A 24,500-nucleotide genomic window follows, 5' to 3' on the forward strand; every position below is an offset into this window, starting at 1 on the left:
TATTTGATATCCTCTGTGGCTAATGTGGCTAATGTCAGCAACGGGGTTCTTGGAAAGCAAAGCAGCTGCAGGAATATTCTTTTTTTTTTTTTTAGAGATCTTCACTTTTATTCTTTTTTTTTGAAGATTTATTTATTTATTTATTTATTTATTTATTTATACATGCACTGGGTACAGTCAGAAGCACGGGAGGGTGAGAGAATTCACCAGAGCCAGAGCAGGGAGCAGAGCAGGCAGAAGGACCGAAGTACACTGCTGAGGGGAGCAGCGGGTGGCAGGAGAGGTCTGCGTGCCATGCGGGACCCTCCTGTGGTGGCCGGGGAGCACCAGGGGATCGAACCGGCGCTGCAGAGGCTGCGGGCAGCTTCGCAACCCAGCGCTCAACCGCTGCGCCACCGGGGAGGCCCTGCAGGAATATTCTATTTGGCCCGAGGGCTTGCTGTAACCAGTGGTTTTGTTATAGGACAGGGAGAGGGACAGCCCAAACCCCGCAAACCTGCCTATTCTAAATGGGTTCTGCCATCCGCTGCATCAACAAAAAACATATGAGACTTTAATGGGAAGGAACTTTAATAAAACTAGGAAACAATACAGGAAAGGCAAAGAGTCTAGTTTATAAAAAAAGCACCCAAAGTTACCCATCCCCTCGTGGGTAAAAGTCCATCCATATGGGATCGGCCCAGAACAAGGCCCCAAAGCCTGACACAAGTCTAAAGCTCTTCCAGTGGAGACCCACAGAAAAGGGTCAGAAACAACCAGACAAGCCCTGAAGGAAAAGAGCAAAATCAAGATCAAGATAAAAGCTGCCATGGTCACCTCCCCACGGGTCTCACCCACATCTGTGTCACCTAGTCCACGACCAAAAGACAAGCGCAGTTTCTTCACGTGTCTCTAGGCTCCAGGCGCCTCCTCCAGTTCTCCTTCTGGCTCCATCCTGCTTCCTTCCTTCCTCAGTCTCCTCTACATCCTCTTCTCTTCCTGCTCAGCTCTACCCTCCCTTGGGTGGGGCAGGGAACCTGGAACCTCCCCCTTTCCTGGGGACCACCCTGATACAGTTTCATGTAAGCTACTTAAAAAAATAAACAGATATATTCTCTAAGTGTGCAAAAATTTGTGAATTTTTGCACCTTTATTTCTAAAATCAAATAAATTTTCCTGGCTAGAAATGAGTCTAGGCAGGACACAGTTCAGGCTGTTGACACAGTAGATATTAATACTTATTGGCAATTCATCTTAATAGAGCTTTAAATTGCTGTTAAATACATGCATTTTTAAATAATGGGACCTAGGAAGCTGGACCAGATTGGAGGAGGAGGGTGGAGAGCATACCAGGAACTGTGGTTTATGCCTAGAATGGCTTGGAGAGGGTTTTGGTCCACCTCCAGACAACATCTGCTGGAGCTCCTAAAACAAGGCAGCAACATGCCTGAATAGCCTGGCTCAGGGTGGGATTTAGCTTCACATAATACCCTCCAGCTGTGTCTACCTACACAGTAATTTGAGCTTTCTCCCCAGGTGTTCAGGTGGCTCTTTCAATAACATTCCTTTCATTACATTTTTGTGCATGATTTGAATTTGCCTTTCAATTTTGAGTCACTCTTCAGCGTAAGCTTGAGGCTTTGGGAAAACAAATTGTTTATCCTCTGTCCCCATAGTGATGCCTAAGAGCAATATACTTTTGCTGGCTTCTCCTCTTGGGCTGGACACGGTTATCATGTGGCCAATGTTCTGTGTTTTAAAATTTTTGTTGTAATATTTTTGAGGTAACAAATTATTTACAACACTGTATATCATTTGGCATATAGGTTCATACCTCTTGATGTACATTATAACATCATCTCACCACCAAAGTTACCCCAAATTCACCAGATACCATTGGGCCTCCCACACACACTTTTATTTATTTATTTATTTATTTAAATAATTTATTGGCATTTATTTATTTATTTATTTATTTAATCATGGGCATGAGCAAGATAGTAAAGGCTAAAACGCTATGCTTCTGGAGCTTTAAATCTATGAGTTAATTAAAAATAACAAAACCTGACATCTCATTTTCATTATTAACCCATGTGCAATTGACAGAGGTGTTATATGAAGCTATTTTAACAGTGTGATATCCACAATATTCCAGGTTCCCTGCCCCACCCTAAGGAAGGGCGTAACTGCAGGGAGGAGGAGCTAGAGAAGAGAAAGGAGAAGCAGAGATGGAGGGGGAAGACTGGAGGAGGCACATGGAACAGAAAGACATGTGAAGAAGTCATGGTAGTGGGGAGAAATCAGGGTGCAAACTGGAGGCACAGGGGGTAAAAGAATTCACCAGAGATGGAGTGGAGAGAGAAAAGGCAGATTTATTGAAATACACTGCTAAGAGGAGCAGCAGGGCAAGACAGAAAGGTCTGCTGTTTGTTTCCTTGGCTTTTAAACCTAAGTGCTTAGGCTAATTTCATAACCTGTGTTCTAGTTAAGGCAGATTAGAGCATTGCAATACAATCTTCTCTGATAACCTTCTATGTACACACACACACACACACACACACAAATACATACACATATCTATGCAGATACATTTATATACTTAAGCTTACCCAACCATTTAGCCACTGGGCACCCACAATAAAATCTCCCATGAAATCTGGGCTCCAGAGAAGTTCTGACAGTTCTGGCTGCTGTCGGGAGTTAAATTGCACCTAAACGTTGGAAATCTGAAATGCGCCACCAAAATGAAAATCATACTTGTTAAGTTAGACTTCTTTATTCCTTATCCAATAATATCCAACAAACTATGCAATAATATTATAGAGAACTGAGATGGGCTGTTTGAATCCTACTACCAGCTGTGCTTTCTTGGGTTTATTTTCCTCTTTGAACTTCAGTTTCCTCATCCTGTAGTTCATGAGATTGGTAGGAAGATTAAATGAAATAATGTTTGTAAAGCAATAAACAATATGCCTGGCCCATACTAGATGCTCAATATATGTTCATTAAAAGAATATCAAAGTTGGGGGCCTCCCCAGTGGCGCAGCGGTTGAGTGCTGGGTTGGGAAGCTGCCCGCGGCCTCTGCGGCGCCAGTTCGATCCCCAGCTGCTCCCCGGCCACCGGAGGAGGGTCCCACATGGCGCGCGGACCTTTCCTGCCACCCGCTGCTCCCCTCAGCAGTGTACTTCGGTCCTTCTGCCTGCTCTGCCTCCCGCTCTGGCTCTGGTGAGTTCTCTCACCCTCCCGCGCTTCTGACTGTACCCAGTGCATGTATAAACAAACAAAACAAACAAACAAACAAATAAATAAATAAAACATGCCTCTATAAAAAAAAAAAAAAAATCAAAGTTGGGCCTCCCCGGTGGCGCAGCTGTTGAGCGCTGGGTTGCGAAGCTGCCCGCGGCCTCTGCGGCGCCGGTTCGATCCCCGGCTGCTCCTCGGCCACCAGAGGAGGGTCCCACATGGAGCACAGACCTCTTCCCGCCACCCGCTGCTCTCCTCAGCAGTGTAATTCCGTCCTTCTGCCTGCTCTGCTCCCCGCTCTGGCTCTGGTGAATTCTCTCACCCTCCCACGCTTCTGACTGTACCCAGTGCTTGTATAAATAAATAAATAAATAAATAAATCTTTAAAAAAAAAAAAAAGAATATCAAAGTCAATTATCATTACTTTATCTGACACTCATGCATAGAGGATTCCTGTGTCTGCCAGTTCATGTGGTTGTTTTCATCTCAAAAAGAGTCACAAGATTTTCATCAAGGACAAAGTTTTTGTTTTTGTTTAAATTTTTCAGGTATTTAATGCAACAAAAGAATAAATGCTGTGTAATGAGGAAAAGTAAATTGCTTTCAAATATATCAATCCAAAATTTATGAGTCTTACGGAATAAATGGATTTTTTTTACCCTGTACAATGTCAGCAAAAGATACTATATTTCCATTTTGTTTTTAGCCCTGCTTTGTATGGAAAGATTATTAATGATTCATAGATAGACATTAAATAACCTTGAATCATAAAGTGAGAAAAATTTTCCTTCTCAATTATGTTTCCTTCTGATTATATCAAGGAAAGGTGTCTCAGTTCAAAGTTAATGAGACTTTATCATCTTAGTAATATTCTTTGTTAACAAAGAGAGGTCTGGGATCAGACTGCATTTTTAGCAGCTAACAGTATTTTGTGGGAATTAAATAATACTATAGTAATTTAAATTTAATAATACTGTCTTTCTTTGTATACATTTTTACGTTTAACTTCTCTTTTTGGTTAAATGAATCTGGTTAGTTAAAGATCATTTGTTTTTTATCTTTTTTTTTTAATTTGAATTGTAAATATATTTACAGAGCATAGTTGATAGCATAGTTGATAGCCATGTAGAAAAAGTGTGATGGTGGCAATGAAATAACTCCAATGTGGGAAAAGACCAGACTAAATGACCTGCTACTTTACCTTCAGGGACTCTGAATGGCACAGAGGGACTGACTCACCCTCTAGTGCTATGAGTTGCTGATCGGCAGGGCGATGACTCAGGGAGTCATAGTAGAATGACTACTCTTCCCTTACCTCCTACTCAGCCTGCTTTTTCCCTGTGGGCTGCAAAGAACAGGAAAGGAACTAGAAAAGAAAACGAGATGGGAGTAGAAATAAGAAGAAATATTCACTTTGCAGATCGGCTGAATAAGGCATATGTTTTCTCAAAAAGAAAAAACAAACATAAAACAAACACTTTCACGGAAAAGAAAGATAGCTACAGTCTGAACACAAGCCCCATTCCCAGCACCAAAATATCTTAGTAGAGAAGCTATTGGTTTATTTCTGGGCTTGTCACTTTTTATCCTCCCAGACACATGCAGGCTACTCTCTAGTATCTGCAAGAGAAATTTTCTATTTGTGGAGGGGGAATCCACCCAGTAGAAAACTTCCCTCTCGCCTCCTTCCTTCCTTCTTTCCTTCCATTCATCTATCCTCTCTCATTTTGCTGGTGTACACTATAATCAGATGCTTTTTGCATTACCTCACATAATACTTACCTAGAGAATATAAAATAATTTCTTCACAGAGTTTAATAACATTGGGCAGTCAAAAGACTATGAAAACATTAATTAGAACATTTTAGTCTATTATTAAAATTATTCTTAGATATCTACAATTGTGTAATGTCTATGCAAATATGAAAATTTGACTGAAGCTTTATCTTTTTGTGCCCTTTATGTGCTGAACCCTGTTCATTTGAATGAAAAGACACAATTCCTATTAAATTCTTTTTCTTTTTTTTTATACTATTTCTCTCAGGGCTAAGATTTTACATGTTTCTTGGATTGCTTAGTTAGCAGGACTCAAGGAACAAGTCACTGTAGACAGAGAGTACCTCATTGACAGTCTAGTTCACCCCATGCATTATATGAATAAATGAGCAGAGTGAGGTCCAGAGAAAGTGAGTGAACTTGCCCAACATCCAACTCCAGTGATTGCACAGAGCTAGAGATGGGCCCAGACCCCAACTTCCCAGGTGAGGACTCCATTATATTGTTCACCTACCAAGGCATACAGGGTTAGTGACTACTTGAATCTCCTGTGACATATCAAACTTAACAATCCTCTCAGTTGCTTTGAAAAAAAGTTAATACTTTCAAATTAACAGTTCAAAGCCATCCATTTGTTTTTATTTATTAGATCCCCTTTTGAATCTTAACTTATTACTAGATACAAACATATTAACTTTCTATTGAGATTGAAGCTGCCACTAAAGCTTTCTCAAGAGTTGAGTTTCTTTCATCACCCTTTCTAAGAATTTGAATTTTAGGAATTGCACCTCAAACTGTAGTTGCGTTGGGGGGGGGTCTATCCATCATCTCAAAGCAATGTTTTTTGTATTTATTCCTTTGATAAACAATATTACAATGTTTATTGCTAAAGGAAAGATAGAAAAATGCCATCTAAGCACAAATTAATCACTTTGAGACATATCAAATAGTGTTTTAATGTGATGGGTGGTCTTGCACACAGATGAGTGATTGGAGAAACAGATCTGCAGAGCTTCCAATGTTTCATTTAGTTCTATCTACTACATGTATATTATAATCTTTCAGTATGACAGATTTTTCTTATGAACAGATCTAATTGTCATTTAAAAGACTGATATATCTACAATAGCTTAGGTCTGTGACTCTGCTTCTGGGGTAGAACATTTTCTCTTACTTACTGCAACTGCAAACTAACTTGATTCTCATGAAGAAGCTCCCTGGGAATGTTGTGTAGAGCTGGTCATGAAGCAACTTTCAACTACCAGTGATAATTATAAAGGGACACAGTAACAAACATGCTAACAGCTTCTGTTTGTTGTGTTTCTACTATGTGCAGGGATGAGCTTTAAAAATATCATCTACAAGCAACTATAGACCAGAGACACACTACAGTGGGGGAAAGGGAGAGAAGAAGAGGGATTAGGGTCAGAAAAAGGGGGTGGGAATTGTATGGGTAATATAACCAAAATGAAAATGCATACATTATGCAAAAATGAAAAATGATGTAAGAATTATATAAAATAATTCATTAAAAAGTCTAAAAAATTTTAAAAATCTATATTAATGCTCACAAAAATTATTGAATACATATTATTCTTCATGTTATACAGATGAAAAAATGGGTACTTAGCAAAATTGAGCAAATTTCCCAAGGTTGCACAATTAGTAGCCAAGAAGGGGGGAGGGGATTTGCAATAAGTCAAGTCAGACTCCTCAGAAACAGTATACCTGCTTCACACTTTCACTGTTTCTATAGATAATAACAAGTGTTTGACTCTTATTAATTTACAGTATTGATTTCTCACCAAGTTACACCTTAGCTTGAAAATTCACTTGAATTTCATCTCACTTTTTCTCCTATGACAGAATTAATTTGCCACTGTAAGGAGAGGCCACAAAAACTGGGATAATCCATCACTCCAGATCCAGTAGAGATGGATGATTTTATTGCTAATAAGTCACTGAAGCCAAGTTAAAAAAATAACTCTTCAAGGGCCTCCCCGGTGGCGCAGCGGTTGAGCGCTGGGTTGCGAAGCTGCCCGCGGCCTCTGCGACGCCCGTTCGATCCCCAGCTGCTCCCCGGCCACCGGAGGAGGGTCCCACATGGCGCGCAGACCTCTCCTGCCCGCTGCTCCCCTCAGCAGTGTACTTCGGTCCTTCTGCCTGCTCTGCTCCCTGCTCTGGCTCTGGTGAATTCTCTCACCCTCCCGCGCTTCTGACTGTACCCAGTGCATGTATAAACAAACAAACAAACAAACAAAAAAAAAAAAAAAACATGCCTCTATTAAAAAAAAAAAAAAAAAACACTCTTCAAGGAACATGATTGCTGTATTTCTCTGCTGAGTAGTCATTATCCAAAAATCATTCTAGACTTTATTACATTTGTGTCATTTTCATGTCCACATCGCCCATACATGTTCTTCAAGGCAGTGTTATTTGGTGATGGCAGAGAACAAAGTTCATGAAAACAAGCCACAACATTTTGAGTTGATGTTTTAATCATGTAAATTCTTTCTTCCTTGCACATGTAAGGATTAACCAGTCTGCCATTCATTTTTTTAAATAAAGTCAGTTGTACTCTCAAAAGATTTTATAGACCAAAAGACTTTGTAGTTTAAAGTGGAATTGTGTGATGTTCATCCTTTTGGATGATTAACTTCTGAAAACCCTCCTTTTGCATAACCACAGATCAAAATCTGCCAAAATGCCAGTACATGTGCCACTCACTCAAGGTCATGAGGATCTAACACTGCCAATTAGCCCTTATTCAGCCCACACTGGGCCACCCTCAGCAAACACGTCTCACTGTCTTCACACGGAATTTGACAAGGTGTGTTCTTAAAGGTCTTTGCAAATTGTTTTAAATAAAATGCACGTTTTCTTGCTTTTTTGGTATTTCAAATCCCATGCTATATCTTATTTCTGTGTGTGTGTGTGTGTGTGTACATAAAATCAGAAGCAAGTACAGGTTTTTTTTCCCCTCCTGTTACTCTCATTCTTTTTCCTGTTTTATTTTTATCTGCCGTTCAGTTCAAAACCTCAAACAGCAGATGTATTAACTGTTTACATGTATAGTCCCCTTTAGTTACACTGGGTTATCCGGTGTTTGGTTTATGATATTCAAAAATTGAAAAGGGTGGAGAGCACTGGCCAAGACAATTCTTTTTTAACCTAGAGTCTTTTCCTGCTGGCATGACACTGACTTTAAACATATTTTTTGTTGTTCTTTTCTTCTTGAGTTTATTTGAAAGAACTTGTGAAAATTAATTGAGAAAAGAGATAGTATAAGAATTTATCTAATTTCTTTCAGGAGAATGTCATTGAAGGAAACAAATTAAATTGCTGAAATTTAAGAGGAATTTCTCTCCTACAGCTATAAAATAGTTGATATATTTGGAGTTCTGGAACAAGCATGAATAAAATGTCATACGTAGTATTTGTTATATCTGTTTTCAGTCTGAGATGACTTTTTATAATCTGTAGACTTTGATATTGCCTAGCATTTTGCACCCAAGTTTAGTAAAGGTTTAGTGATGTTGCCAGCTTTATAGCAAGTGCAGCTATTATAATTTTATCGTCATTATTCACCTACCTCACAATTGTCTCTAATTTGGCTGATGATTTAATGTTATTATCCTTTCATCACAGTTGCTTCGACGATAAGTTCTACTTCTCAAAGAAGGGCTAGCTGAATAGATTTACAGTCTGATAAAACAATAATACCAACCTTTCCCTGAAACACTCTCCCTTAAATAATACTATGAACACAACAGGTAGTATTAATATAATTTCCTAGATACTGCTGTAGATATTTAGCAGTTTTATGGAGGGGTAGCTGACATGCAATAAGCTGCACATGTTTAAAATGTAGCGTTTGATGAGGCTTAACCTTTATTTGCACCTCTAAAACCACAGGATTGCATTAGTGTAGCTGTGGTGATGTTACATTAATTTTTAATTAAAGGAATGTTTTAAAAGAGAAAATTTTAAAAATAAAAATCACAGTGCAGGTGGTTAACTTCCAATTTAGTTCATTTTGTTGAACCAATAATAAACACTCAAGGTAATATATTTTGGGTGGTAGATGGACTAAAATAAACTTCATGATACAGTAATGCTAAAATGACCAATATCTTTACTTTTTTTTACTGAATATCTTCTTAGAAATGTTGTTTTACTATTTAACCAGACATCACTGTCCAAATTTTGCAAGACCCTTTTTCTCCAAATTCTGTAATAAATTTATTTGACTCTGCACATTCTTATAGTTAATATTCATTTCACCAATTCAGGTAAAGTTTACATATATAAATTCCAAAGAAAATAAGATTATTTGAATACTTTGCTCTCATTCTAAAATGATTTAAAAATTTTTTAAAGACATACCATTATTTTATATCCTTGTTTGTTTTCCCACAATATAGGATTTCTCCCCTCAGGTGTGGTCCCCATAGTTTTCCACCAAAGTACTCTTAGTCCTCCACCATAGTCCATTGTGCTCTCCTCACTCAGCACCCATATTCTCATTCTAAAATGATTTACGATCCTCAAGATGCATTCCCTTTTCGTATTAGTCAGTACTCTAGTTACACCTTTAAGAAAAAGATGTGTTTATCCTCAGAACCCTCTGTATCATGAGTCCCAGCTGTTCAGTCAGGTGTCTTTGCATTGCTGCTGGTCTGCGAACTGCGATGTCCGTGTCCAGAGAGAACAGTCCCACCATGTCCGGCCAGGGCGAGGCTGTGAGGTGGGCTCACTGAGGCTGCAGGTCAAATAATGTACATTCTCCTGCGGTGTCCGCCTGGAAGTAGGAAGGAGAGAGCAGACTGGAAGTCTTTTTTAACATTTCTCAGCGTCTGAAGACAGTTCTTGGAATCTTGATGCCCATATGCCTGGTTTTTATGAGCACAGAAAATCCATCCATTTCTGAACTTTAAAAACTTGTTCTTTATGCCTAATGGATTTTGATTTTTTAATATCATTATTTCTTTGGGAAGTGGTTCCTTTAAAGAAATCCAAGTTATTTTCAAGCCTCTGACATCTAGATAAAATAATGGAGGTGAAGTACTGTTTTCTGCAGCGTTGGCTCCATTGCAGCCTCAATAGAAACATTTACACTTAAAAGAATTTCCAGTGTCATTGCTCATTTCAGGTATGGAGAATTAAGAATTTTTTATACTATCTAAATATGGAGAAATTTAAATTTAATATTCAAATATATACAAATATGTAATAATGGTTTAAATTTAACTAAATATGTAATATAAAGATAATTAAAACACATAATTTTAAAGATTCTGCAAAACTCTGGATGATGCAAGAAGTAAGCACTGTTCATGTCAATAAATGCTATCACAACACAGAAATCAAGAATTCCGTGTTTTGTTTTCAGCAGTGTGATTTCAACTGTCACTCATTTGTTTACAAGATGCAAATCACTCATTGGAATCTATTTGGTGGTTAGAAATACAGTTTGTGAAATGGCATATTTCTTCATGGGACCTTAATATAATCTAACATATAAAATGCTAAGGGATATTTATGATGAAAATTTTGTTCACATTGATTCCATATAGCTTATTAATTTAATCCCTTTAGGAGAATTGAGGAATGTTTAGGACATCTGAAAGAATTATTGGGAAGTCACAAACAAGTATAAACATATTTATTATGAATTATTTATTCCCTCATCATAAATATGCTGTCCATGTGCACTTCCAAGCATTCACCCTACTCATTGCTATTACTTTCACCAAACATACTTTGGGACTTATTAAAAGAAAGGAACTATATAAATTTAGAATAAAAATTCTCAGCATATTACTTAACCTCTGTAGTCACTAGAAAGCATGTTTTCCTGTAAGCCCTATGTGATCATGGCAGCCAGGCCTCAGTGCATCCATTTCAGATTGGACATGTTCCTATGTCAGAAAAGGGAGTTAGAGCAGAAAAGAGAAAATATACTTAGATATGTAGGAGATAAACTAAAAAACTAAATGTGTGTGTTTATGTGACTATATAAAATGTCAGTTGTTACCCTCATGGAGTTTTTTTTTTTTTTTTTAAGATTTATTTATTTATGCATACAAGAACTGGGGTACAGGCCAGAGATGTGGGGGGTTGGTGAGGATTCACCAGAGACAGAGTAGGGAACGGAACAGGCAGACTGACTGAAATACACTGCTGAGGGGAGCAGCAGGTGAGACAGGAGAGGACTGCTGTGCCATGTGGATTGCTCGCTGGCCAGCCAGGGATCAAACTCATGCTGCAGAGGCTGCAGATTGCTTCATAGTGCAGTGCTTAACCCCCTGCGTCACCAGGGAGGCCCCCACCCTCACAGAGTTTTAATAAGCCTTATATAGATGCTTAAACAATTAACATAATGACTATTGCAATTAAGAATAGCTATATTTTATTTGATGAATTTTAATGTGGTCAGGAACTGTGTTAATGCTTTAATGCATTTTTGATTTGTTATGACAACTCCATTTGGTAGCTAAATTTATTCCCATTTTACAGACAACTTCCCAATTTATAGAAATTAAATAAGGGGAGGTACAGTGGTCTGAATGAGGTCACATATTGATTTGTGACAGAGTCATCCTTAAAGTTGGTCTCTATGTCCTACCAGGAAAATGTATTAGGTACCCTGATAGCGTATGAGCAAAATGTGATAGGAACAAAGGTGCACACTTAATCTATCCCTGTAGGAGTGAGGATGGGTGGTGGGTGGATCAAAGAAAACTTTACGGAGAAGTTAATATTTGAAAGATTTATAGGAACTCAACAGGGAAAGGCCAAAGAAATGTCTTTCTGGGGAGAGGGAATAGCCTAGGAAGAGGCAGAAGGTCTAGCACAGTTGGAGAAATAAAGCAGAATCCCAAGTGCACAGGTGACAGACTGGGATGGTAGCCATGAGCTTAGATGATGGTCAAATGAAGCCAGGCTGCAAAAGGTGCTATAGACCATGCCAAAGAGTTGGGCTTTATCCTGCATGCAAGAGAGAGTGAGTTTACCACATGCTTATTGAAATGATAACCTTGGCAACCTTGGGGATAGCCCACCAGAAAGAGTGAATTGATGTAATAACAGATGATGGAAGAGGGACCTTATTCGAGAATCATTTCAAATAGGTGAAACTTGTGACTAAGGTGACATGGAGAGTGAAGAAGAGAGAGGCCATATCATACTGATATTACACAGTCATGAAATATTAAGCCATGCCTTTAGAAGTACCTTAGGCTTACTTCTTAGAGTCAGACAAGTAATCAGAGATACATTCGTATTGATATCAACCAGCTTACCCCTCAGAAGACTGAGGTAACCTGATAGGATATGAGTAAAATGCCACAGGAACATTGACAAAATATATCTCCCTTTTTCTTCTGATAGAGTTTTCTAAACCTGTATGTCAGTTTTAAGTCTGCATATCTAATTCTGGGCAATTTGAATGATTTCGGAGGCAATACTTTGTAAAACATTGCAATAAAATAGTTTATTATTAAGCAACCATTTATTGTGGTTTAATTTTTACAGAGTGGCTAAATACAGAGTTCCTCACTAGACTCTGACTCCATGTGGCCCGGCCCTGAGTTCTCTCTTGTAAGATGTCTGGGATTCGCCCCATGGCTCAAATGCTCTTTGCTTTTTAGCCTTTCTCCTGTTCCCCGACCCAGCTCTCCAGTCAGTCTCTCTCCCAATAGAAGAGTATTTTTGCTCTCCTTGGCTCCCAAACTGGAGTAACTGTTGGGGGAACAGGAATTTGGTTTGGGATAAGCAGAAGAGATAAGATCAAAGTCCCAACCAAAACAGAGTAAGAAATTGCTGCCCTTTGAGACCTTGGCTGATTATACATCAACCTTGTGTTTATAAAGCTCTCACCACAACACAAATGAGACACAGGGACGAAAAATTGGACAAGATGTTCAAGTTTCTCCATATTTTAGGTCTTAGGAAGTTAGTTGTATATCACAGAATTCTTTTTGTGATGTTTTTATTTCCTATTCTTAAAGTAGCTCCCTAAATCAAATCTTGTTGAAACCTAACTGAATTATTTTTAACTCTATAGTACACACTTAACTGGATTTTTCAAGTGTTATAACTTAATAGTTAATGTCAACTTTAGAAGAGAGAAATAATCCGAACCATGTATAGGCTGCAGCTGCTGTAGATCTCCCATTCTATTTTGAGGTCAAATACCAAAATTAAAAAAAAAAAAAACCTTAATTATACTCCCTTCAGCTGAATTCTTAGAGCTGCTTGTACATTTGTGGAATTTTGTAGCCTGAGCTTTTTTTTTCTTATCATTTTTAGGAAAATATAGTAGTAAGTGAATATATTATTGTAAAGAAGAGTTTCTTTTAACATAGAATCAGTCATAAAAGTAGTTCTGCTGTTTCAGGATTAATAAAGAAAATAATATATTGATTCAAATATATAGAATAGTCATATTAACTTCAATATTGGCTGTGTAATTAGGAATTTATAAAATTTTTTATTGACAACTGGTGACTTAGGAGGGCCCATATAAGACAGTAAAGAGTAGATCTAATTCCTTTGTATATAAACACCTTATTTATATATTTTACATTTTATTAGGAAAAAGATTATCTTGGAACTTATAAACCATGCAATTCAACATTTTCTATTTATGGAAAAAAAGTTTCGTTAGGAAGTTTGCAATGAGTCTTGGGCTTTAGTATTTCTGCCAAAAAGTTTCTGGAGAAGTTAAATGAATGTTTAGAGTTCTAAGAAGTTGTTTGATGTCCCAAGAGTGATTTTGAAAAAGCACAGCACACACAAATAATTAATTTCACACAAAAATTATGCAACCATGGCAGAGAAAAGAGGCACTAGGACCTGTTAGCCTGTCATCTCAAGAGCATGACATATAAAGATTTGATAACTATTCTCCTTAGCGTCTCAAAAAATCTTTGGTATAGGGCCTCCCCGTTGGCGCAGCGGTTGAGCGCTGGGTTGCGAAGCTGCCTGAAGCCTGAAGCCTCTGCAGCTCCAGTTCGATCCCCAGCCACCAGGTGAGGGTCCCACATGGTGCACAGACCTCTCCTGCTGCCCGCTGCTCCCCTCAGCAGTGTGTTTCGTCAGTCTGCCTGCTCTGCTCCCCGCTCTGGCTCTGGTGAATTCTCTCACCCTCCTGTGCTTATGACTGTACCCAGTGCTTATATAAATAAATAAATAAATCTTTAAAAAAAAAAAGTCTTGTGGTATAGAAATAGTTAAAACCTCCTGGTATAGGATCTCCTGTTGCTCTCGAAGTAATCAATGTTATTTTTACTACTAGCTTAGCATCCAGTTAACTAACAAGCACTGTATTATCCTCTGGAGTGACACATGATTATTTTTATATACAGCAGGTCATAAGTTGTAACCACAAAGGCAATAAATACCTTCTTCTTTGCATGAGATTTTCTTAACATCATCCATTAATTCTTAAGTACTTAAGGCAGTGTAGTCTTGGTTAACCAGGAACTTCATGGTTCTGACTCACCACCCCCTTCCTGGGGTAATCTGGTCCCCTCACAGTACCATGAGATACTCTGTCACACTCATCATGAATCAGGAAAGCTAAAAATGGTTTAGAAAAAAAAAAAGAGGTTAATGGTCATACTTTATTCCTGAGATGTGTGATTATTAGTTTGAAGCCATCAAATATTCAGTGAAGCAGACGTATTTATTAAATCACTGTATTTTCTTTTCCTTTGTTTCATATCTCATAAGAATAATATTCCTGGGATAACACTTTGGAAGATGTTACTAAAAGAAAAAAGAATTACAATTCGTCATAAATGCTATCTTTGATAAACCTTCTATATACATAAGATGCCTGTGGACTAGTTTCACTTTTGATCTTCATTGCAGTGGAAAGATCACTGCCTCCACCACTTAACTTGAAAATAAGGTCTTTTGAAAGGAGAGGCCAACTGTAGGGTACAACGTCCCTAAGCAAAGAATTCCACAACTTTCATTGAGCCTTTGAAGGTACATGGTGTTGGGTATCAGGCAAAGATAAAAATAAGACAGTTTTGGCCTTCACAGACCAATGATTTATGAAGGCGTTCACAGGCTTGTTTGTTTAAAGTATATAATATAATTTACATAAACTACTTTGGCGAACTCTACTGCACTGTGATCACATCATCACGTCATCTGAGAGAAGGGCAAAGCTGTGATGGGAGGAAGGCCTTACAAAGAGGTGACTTTGAGTCAAGGTCTTAAAGGCTAAGTAAAATGTGGGTGAAGTTTTTCTCCTGAATAGGAAAAACAGGAGAACACAGATCACAGAGAAGGAAGTGTGATAATGCATGACTTGTTTAGAGATTGGTAGTTAATCCCAGGTGGTAGAAGTGTAGAGGAATAAGGAGAAGAGTTGGAAGGAAAGCTAGGAGGATAAACTAAATTCGAGAGCACTATGTTTTATGGAAGAAATATCATTTTAGTATCTCTTTTTTTCCTTTCCTTCCTCTGTCCCTCCCTCCTGTCTTCCTCTCTCTTTCTTATCAGTATGAGCTCATAGATTACTTCTTACTCAACTATCTTTTGATCCATTACTTACTCATTTAATTTGATTCTAAAATTGTTCCATATCTCTTTCAAACTGTGTACTTGTGTCCTTTCAACTTGATTATCTATCTGTCTATCTTCTATGCATCTTCTAATATGAGTTGTTCTAGACTCATTTTGTACATTCCTGCCTCAGCTGCAGAATCAAATATTTCTAAAACAATCAATAGGTTTCTTCTTAGTGGGAAATGAATTTTGAAAAATCTGGACACTGAGATCATTGTTTCTTGTGATGTATTGATTCCAGGGACTTTTAGCAGTTTTCAACTCTATTTTTACACAACTAAGCTCAAAACACAGCTAACTGAAAAAACAATATATTATTGTTTTTCACAGTTGTGTGTGTTAAAGAGGTTTAGTTAAGCAATTCTCACTTGCATCTCCCATGCTGTTGAGCAATTCTCACTTGCATCTCCCATGCTGTTGTTAAATGATGACTAGATATGAAGTTGTCTAAAGACTCAACTGGAATGGGACCTCCCTGGTGGTGCAGGTGGTTTGAGCACAGTGCTGTGAAGCTGTCTGCAGCCTCTGCAGTGCGGGTTCCATCCCAGCTGGCTGAGGAGATACCCACATGGCATGGCAGACTTCTTCTGTTTCGCCCACTGCTTCCCTCAGCAGTGTATTTCAGTCAGTCTACCTGTTCTCACCCTCCCACACACCTGGCCAGTACCCTGGTTCTTGCATAAATAAATATCTCTTAAAAAAAGAGGACTCAACTGGAATGGACATCTAAGGGCAGGCAGTAGAGGCTGTTGGTTGAGAGATCAGCTAGACCTCTCACCTGGAGCAGCTCTTGGTGGCCTCTTAATGCAGTTGGGCTTCCACAACATGACAGGTGGGTTCTGACAGGAGGTGTCCCAACAGGGAGAGGAGGAAGCGGAACTGACAATCCTCTTAAAGACAAAGACTGGAAGTGGAGCAGTGTCCCTTCCTGAATATTCTATTGGTGGAAGTAGACCTAGACAAGCCCAGACTGGAGAAATAGATACCACTGTCTAAAGCAGACTGGTATGCATGTACAGGAGGAAAGACATTGATAGTAACCATCTTTGGAGACAAGTCACTATTTATATAGGAAAAGATGAATTTATACTGAAGCCTTTCATTTCATTCCAACTCCAAAAAGATCTCCCTTGTTGGTATTGCCATTCTTGTCTAGTTTAATAACACAACACAAAGTAGTTTCAGGATTGCTATATACATATACCATGATGAAAAGCAAGTCACCAAGGAAAGATCAAAATTTGTTTGCAGTTCTTAAATTTGTAGACTGAGGGTTTATAATTAAATTCTTCATAGTTTTGCCATTTTATGATTATTTGTCTTGATTTTATTTCTTTTGCTGTTATTGTAGACAGGGTTTTACATTCCATAGTATTATTGAAATTTTAATTATTTTCCCACTTTCTATTTTTTAATAGGTTAATTATGAAAGCTTTTACTTGCAAATATAATATTTCAGAGTTCTCACCACTACCCAATAGCTTAGATCTAGCTTGTTTTTTGGCCATCCCCTAAACCATTGAAAAAATATTTCAAATAATTTTATAAGAGAATCTAATATAAATAGTATGTGAAGAAATTATCTGTAATGCAAATCTTATTCTAATACAGATGTTTCACAAATTATATATGTATATACACACATATACACATATATATATTATAAATTATATACACACATATATATGTATATATACATATTTTAAAATAAACACAATGCCTCTGATTTAACATTTTCATCTAAGGCAACCATTTGTCCACCTGGTATTAACCCCACATGAAGCGATGGCTCTTGAAATTTGAGAAAATTCTCTCAGCTAGTGTAATAATAATCACATATTCCATGTATATTTTATTTTTTTAATTTTTTTTATAGATTTTTTTTTTAAAGATTTATTTATTTATTTATACAAGCACTGGGTACAGTCAGAAGCGCGGGAGGGTGAGAGAATTCACCAGAGCCAGAGTGGGGAACAGAGCAGGCAGACAGACAAAGTGCACTGCTGAGGGGAGCAGCGGGCAGCAGGAGAGGTCTGCGCACCATGTGGGACCCTCCTCCGGTGGCCAGGGAGCAACCGGGGATCGAACCGGCACTGCGGAGGCCTCGTTCGGGCAGCTTCGCAACCCAGCGCTCAACTGCTGCGCCACCAGGGAGACCCCTAAATAAGACCTATTATGTAAAATTTACGTAAAATGTCTTCATACTGCTTGGCATTTATAAATTCAGTGACCTTTGAGAGAGAAGGTTACATCAGAATGTCCCACCTGTTCTACTTTTAAATCTACATTTAAATTTAAAATGTGAGGGCCTCCCCTGGTGACACAGCAGTTAAGCACTGGGCTGCGAAGCTGCCCGCAGCCTCTGCAGCACCAGTTCGATCCCTGGCCACGGGGCGAGGGTCCCACATGGTGTGGAGACCTCTCCTGCCGCCCGCTGCTCCCCTCAGCAGTGTACTTCGGTCCTTTTGCCTGTTCTGCTCCCAGCTCTGGCTCTGGTGAATTCTCTCACCCTCCTGCGCATTTAACTGTGCCCAGTGCTTGTATAAATAAATCTTACAAAAAAAAATAAATTTAAAATGTGAGCAACATTCAGCTCTTGAGTACAAAATACAAATATAATAAATAACCCTTGAATACTTCATTAATAAACAAGGAACTAATTATTGCAGGCAGTTATCTAATTAGCTATTAATTTTGAAGCATTTGTAGTACAGTGTTTTTCATTATCAGCCAATTCTCCAACACTATCTGGGTGTTTAGCAATTCCATTCAGTTTCTATGCTACATACCTGGGGTTAGTTTTGTTGCCCACAGATTAAAGACTAAGTCCCACAAGGCTGCCGCACTCCAGACTTCAGTGGAAAGCCCAGGGCGACTCATACTTCTGATTGACTGGCTATATATTGTGGGTTCCCTCAGCCCCTCTTTAGGTTTGCTACATCACTAGAATAGCTCAAAGAATTTATGAAAACATTTATTTTTACCAGTTTAATATAAAAGGTACAACTCGGGATCATTCAAATGAGGGAGATGTACAGAACAAGGTAGAACCACCTTACGCACTGTCTCCAGGTGCACACTGGAGCATCTTCCCAGAATATCAGCATGTTAACCAACCTCGAAGCTCCCAGAGCTTTTATAGAATGTAATCTCCAATAAGCCCTTCCCTTCTAGGAGTTGGATGAAGGAAGCTAAAAATTTCATGCCTCTAATCTCTTAGTCTGGCCATCAGCTCCATGCTGATATTATCTGAGGACCCCATCCTATATCATCTCCTTACAAACAAGTGTCATCAAAAAGGGCTTGTTATGAGTAAGAAATTACCCTCCTGTCATTCAGGAAATTTAAGGGGCAGAACTGGGGATAAAGGCCAAGTATATTTCCTAATATAGTCTATTAGAGATTTCACATATAAACTCTGGGTTTTCTTTGACTTTTCCATAATGAGCAGTGGAGAGAAAAGACTATGAGAGAGACAAGAATGATTGAATAAGAATGATTGTAAGAAAATAAATGATAATGGAGAAAAAGAACAAGGTGGAGTAAAGTACTCATAAATTCAAGGAAACTATGTTAAGTTCTTATAGCATCCCTCAAATTTTCACACAAATTTGAAGTTGGAATTGGTTTTCTGAAAAATTTTGGGTAATTTCTAATTATTTCTCTTTCTTTAATGATGCTGATAGAAATGATGATGATGATAAATCACACTACTGTAATGTGTATTTTAAAATTTGCTTATTGTTAAGGAGTGTATCAGGTTTACCATAAGCTGAAGTATTTTCATAAATATGAAGTCTATTTTCTTGACTGTGGAAAAGTCACAGGTGACCTTGAACACTACAAGAAAACAAGACCAAATAAATGTCTTTGAAACTTAATGACTCAGGAGCCACTTTAATGCAAGGCAATTATTTCAGGAAGGTTTAACTATTGTAGTCATTCATTAACCAATTGTAGCATGGTTCGGTGATGTTTTCTATTGGAAATACGTCTCCACCAGAGTCTCGTTACTAGGTTACATAAATATGCGTGGCAAATTTGCTGAGGGCTGGCTTGTCAAGTATTTAGTTCAGTATAGAAGCACCACTTTAAAGTGTCTGAAACAGTCCCCACAGGTAAATCCCCGAGTCCAGGAATAGAAAATAAGAATAGCTCTTCTCAGTTAAAAGAAAATCTAATTAATTGTTTCTTCTCTGCTACCATCTCTGATGGATGAGTGAATAAGGGGCAGTGCCTCTTGGGAGAATATCACTGGGAAATAATGGCAGCCATAATAAATTTTATTCTTATTTGCTTTCTAAAATTTTATTCATCTCCTTCATTGTCATCGAATTCTAAAAGTGATATATAGCAATTGATTGAATAAGTCTGAATTTATATTGGATTTGTTTTCAGATCAGTAAGAAAACCAATGAAGGAAGAAAAAAAAATCCAGAGAATAAACAATAGCAATAGCTACCCTGTATAAGAGCAGTTGGTAGGTGTCAGGCACTGTGTTAAGTATTTTTCTTATCTTACTTTTCTCCAAATCCTGAGAGGTAGGTTGAACCATGGACTCTGTGGGTGGATATGACTGCAATTGTTTCCATTCTGTTCTAAGGAGTTGCAAAGGAATTTGTCTAATCTTCAGCATTTCAAATCCAGTCATCTCTAAAACAGTCTCTCCAGCATATCATTTGAAAAACCTTTCCTTTTCATATCAAACACTCTACATTTTTCTCCTCCTGTCCCCATAGTATTAATTTACCAAACACCATTGTCGTGTATCTTCCTGAAAAATGCCTCTGTGACATTTATTGCTGCTGCCTTCATGTCACCTTAATGATTTCTTATTTAAAAACATTGCCAATTTGTCATCACTACAGTCAATGACTAAAATTTTATGCATAAACACACATTTACATAGCCTTGGACAGTCAATGGCACAATATTATTACAAAGCCTCACTCTAATTTAATTTTGTCCTTTAGTCAATTTTTTGTTTGTGTTACTATATCTGTAATAGCACCTTTTTAAACTCTCTTAAAAAATGAAAAAAACTTCCTTAATCACTTGTTAATATTAATGAGCTTTTAGTCTAAGTATTCCAAAAATCACATTTGTGTGAGAGACTGATGTCAAAGTCACCAGCTTAGAGTTTACAGATTTACCATTTTTCAAATTTGGAAAAATAGTAACCTTTCTTCTATCTCCAAAGACGGTTTTATGAGATCATTTCCTTAAAGTTGCAGACAATGGCTTAATGAATAAACTGAAAATTTTCACTCTGCTCTGGGACACCTGAGCTGGACTTAACTAAAAAAATATTTTTTGTTTATTCTTGATTTTGTTGCAAGTCTTGGTTTGTTTCTAGCTTTAACTTTTGTTTTACAGTTTTTATAGTGGGCCTGTTTCACATTTAATGTTTACCTTAACTATGTGCTGTGCTTTAACCTAATCTTTATTGGTAATTTTGTATACATTATCTTATTTACACTCACAATATCATGTAAGGTTTGTATTATTAACCTGTTTTACAGATAAGAAATTAAGTACTTTGACAAAGTCAGGTATCTGTAATGAAGCTAGACTAAAAGAAGCAATTTTATTTTGGAGTCTAATCTCTACTACGATATATTTGTTATTCTTCCTTATTTTCTACTGGCCATTTAAAATCTAGACATATCCTTTGTAATTATATTAGTAAGTCCCTTCTTCCCTTCCCCCCTTTTCTTCTTATTGAAGTAACATTTGTTTATGACACTGTAGAATTCAGGTGTATAGTTTCTCACCTCAGCAGCTCTATTTATCATACCATGCCCACCACCAAATGTCCAATCAACATCTACCACCAACCTACGCGTTTTTGTTTTATTTGTTCAATTGCTTTTTTCCTTTTATATTCTAAAAATGAGTGAACTTATACAGCATTTGTCTTTCTCCTTCTGACCTATTCCACATAGAATGATCCCCTCAAGGTCTATCCTTGTTGTCTCAAATGTTAAGATCTCATCTTTTTCATAGCTGACTAGTATTCCACATGTATATTACAACTTAAATCCACCCATCAGTTGTTGGACACTTGGGTTCCAGCAATTGTGAATAGTACTGCAATGAACATAAAAGTGCATATATCATTTGAATGAATGTTTTCATATTCTTGAGGTAGATACCCAGAAGTGGAATTACTGGATTATATGATACCTCTATTTTAACTTTGAGGAATCACCATAAAGTTTTACACAGTAAGTTATTTCTTCTTATTCAAAAATGTTAAATGTAGAACAATCACTATGCTTTTCTTGAGTCACTTTTCCCCTTTTAAGATGGATCTATGTCTAACTGTCTTTGGACATTTTGATATTTAACTTCCTAAATTTTAGGAAGCATGTCTGACTTTGACTAGAATTTCTCTTTTTGGGTATCCCAAATTTAAATATCATATTTTACCACAATTTTTGTATTAAACCCTTATCATTAAGGCTCCCCTGGTGGCGCAGGTGGTTGAGCGCTGTGCTGTGAATTTGTCCGCAGCCTCTGCAGCGCTGGTTCGATCCTGGCCAGCCGGCGAAGGTCCCACATGGCGCAGCAGACCTCTCCTGTCTCTCTCGCTGCTCCCCTCAGCAGTGTATTTCATCAGTCTGTCTGTTCTGTTCCCCACTCTGTCTCTGGTGAATCCTCTCACCCTGCTGCGCATCTGGCCTGTACCCCAGTTCTTGTATAAATAAATAAATGTTTAAAAAAAAAAAAAAAACCCTTACCATTAGATTGTTCTTGAAATTCAGGGTTAGAAGGAGGTATCCTCAAAGCTTCCTCCACTTTATATAGACAATGGCATGTGTGTCTAGAGAGAAGCTGATAGCAGTCGTCTTTGCTGCCAGGTTATTCTATATATTATAAATAATGAGTTTATATCTCCAATTTCATTCCAACTCGACAGTGATCTTCCTTGTTTATATCTCCTTTCTTCACAGCTCCTCAGTCTAACAGCACACACAAAATATTATGGTTGCTGCATAAAAGGTATTATGAAAAACAAATATACTTAGAAAAGATCTAATTTGTTTGCAGTTCTAGAATCAATCTTTAGGGCTCACGTTTTAATTTATAAACTCAGAAATTAATAAGAGGGTTTTAAAAAATGGCAAATTAAGTTACACCCCCCACCCCAAAACATCCTTCTAAAGTTTGAAATTAACTTGATATTTGGAACAATTGGAAAAATATATAATGTTCACTGCTTCATGAAAGGAAGTACAGTGTAAATTCAGATCATGTCATCAGGTAAAACCTGAGTCGAATACCTCCATGGAAAACTACCAAAGGTCCAACTGGAGCATTTGGCAACTCTAAATGTTTGCAATCCTGAGTCATACTATCTGGGTTTTATTTTCTCAAATGGTAGTTTTATTCTTTATCATACACTGACTTTGGGGTTATATCTTTGTAGTTTCATGTTCTGTCTCTAGATCCTCAATAGGTATGCCTATAAGTAATTGTGTAGTACAACAGAAGGGAAGCAACCATTTTCTTTATTATTTTGGTTATTCATGGATCAGCTCTGTTGGCACAGAGCTCTTGGTCTGCAACACTTCTATTGCTGTTCAAATGTGGGAAAATATTTTCTCCCTTCCTTTGGAAGGAAAGAATAGTAAAGCAAAAGTATCTTGGCATGTTAGTTTTCAGTTTATCTGAATTGAGAACTGCTGATCCACTGGAACTAATTAAAATCAATATTCCTTTTAGAGAAACAAAACAAAGAGTGAGACAAAACCAAACCAAAAACAAACTCTAGAAATTTGACCATAGAATTGAATGTACCCGAGGGGGAAGGAGATATAGAGGAAAAGGGTGGGGGGCTATTGGACTATGATGGAGGACCATGGGTGCGGTGTGGTAACATACATCTGAAGAGGTATTAACTTATTCTTCTAAATCATATACAATGTTGTAAACAATGCTACCACAATTTAAAAATTATTCATTTTCTAAACAACAAAATGTCAGGATCTACCTGGGAATATGTGAATCTTGCCAAACGATGTAATATACAGACACCGAGGAAAAGGTCAAAATTCAACATGAAAACTTTAGGGAGGAAATGGCTTTGAATTTAGTAAAATATGGCAAATTTTTCCAAGGAAATTTATCGCACAGATTCAGACTTGACTGTAAGTAGAAATCAAATGATTTAACCTTCATTCTAATTAGCTCTAGCCCACATGTTCTGGTTGAGAAATAAGACAAATAATTAAACATCTTGGAAAATCCCATGAAATCTTCATCTTCATTCCTTTGCGTTACTTAGTAACACGCCTAGAGTTCATTTGATTTTGATAATAAATTTCTGTGGTAAAACACTATTGTGCCTGACACAGTAAAGCAATTATTTGATAAGCTAAGCATTCAAATTTTGATTTGCACAGTTAGAACTAACAATTACTCTAAGTTCCTACCACCCTCCATTGTTTGTAAGAGAGTACACCCATTGTCTGGAAGAGAACATTTCAGCCAACTCAGACATCCAATGAGACCTTACTACCCTGGGTTTCAGCTGCTCCCCCACTTCAGGGCTCATTCTGATGCATTTTCAGGTTGTTACCAGCTTAAACCTCCAAAGTCAGAAATAAAAACATTTAACATTCTATTGACATAATCCTCATTAATGAAAACAGGGTTATGAATGAAGTTTTCAATAATTTTTAGGACAAACGTACTTTCAGTAAATGGTCCCCTGATGATTGCTGTGAACATTTAAACACTATAATTACAGTCCTTAAAAGGACCAGAAATCATTATTCAAAAGCTTCCTTACTACACAATTACTGGGTCATATGCTTCTCTTGTGCCTCTGTGCTGCTCCAGAGTGATTCAACTTTTGTTTGGGAAAAATAGACTTTGTTTGTGTCAGCAACAAAAAAATCACTATCTT

At 37.6% G+C, this 24,500-nt stretch overlaps 1 protein-coding gene and 1 long non-coding RNA gene across 3 annotated transcripts in view; both read right to left on the reverse strand.

The window, feature by feature from the left end:
• Nucleotides 1–4,519: 4,519 nt before the first annotated feature.
• Nucleotides 4,520–24,500, reverse strand: part of CA2 (carbonic anhydrase 2) — a 183,973-nt gene continuing 163,992 nt past the window's right edge. Inside the window, exon 10 of one of the 2 annotated variants that reach the window (XM_054692132.1) lies at nt 4,520–4,589. In XM_054692132.1, coding sequence (XP_054548107.1) covers nt 4,535–4,589 — 55 coding nt within the window. In that variant the 3' untranslated portion in view covers nt 4,520–4,534. The remainder of the gene's footprint in view (nt 4,590–24,500) is intronic. The other variant, XM_054692140.1, reaches the window with a different exon arrangement.
• Nucleotides 9,323–22,576, reverse strand: LOC119240107 (uncharacterized). The gene is made up of 3 exons (XR_005124079.2): nt 22,330–22,576; nt 14,407–14,584; nt 9,323–9,800 (listed from the first exon to the last, which is right to left on the reverse strand). It is a non-coding gene; the product is annotated as an uncharacterized LOC119240107 (long non-coding RNA).

The sequence above is a fragment of the Talpa occidentalis genome, unplaced genomic scaffold (assembly GCF_014898055.3).
Source record: "Talpa occidentalis isolate TD23 unplaced genomic scaffold, MPIMG_talOcc4v2.1, whole genome shotgun sequence".
Classification (NCBI taxonomy): domain Eukaryota; kingdom Metazoa; phylum Chordata; class Mammalia; order Eulipotyphla; family Talpidae; genus Talpa; species Talpa occidentalis.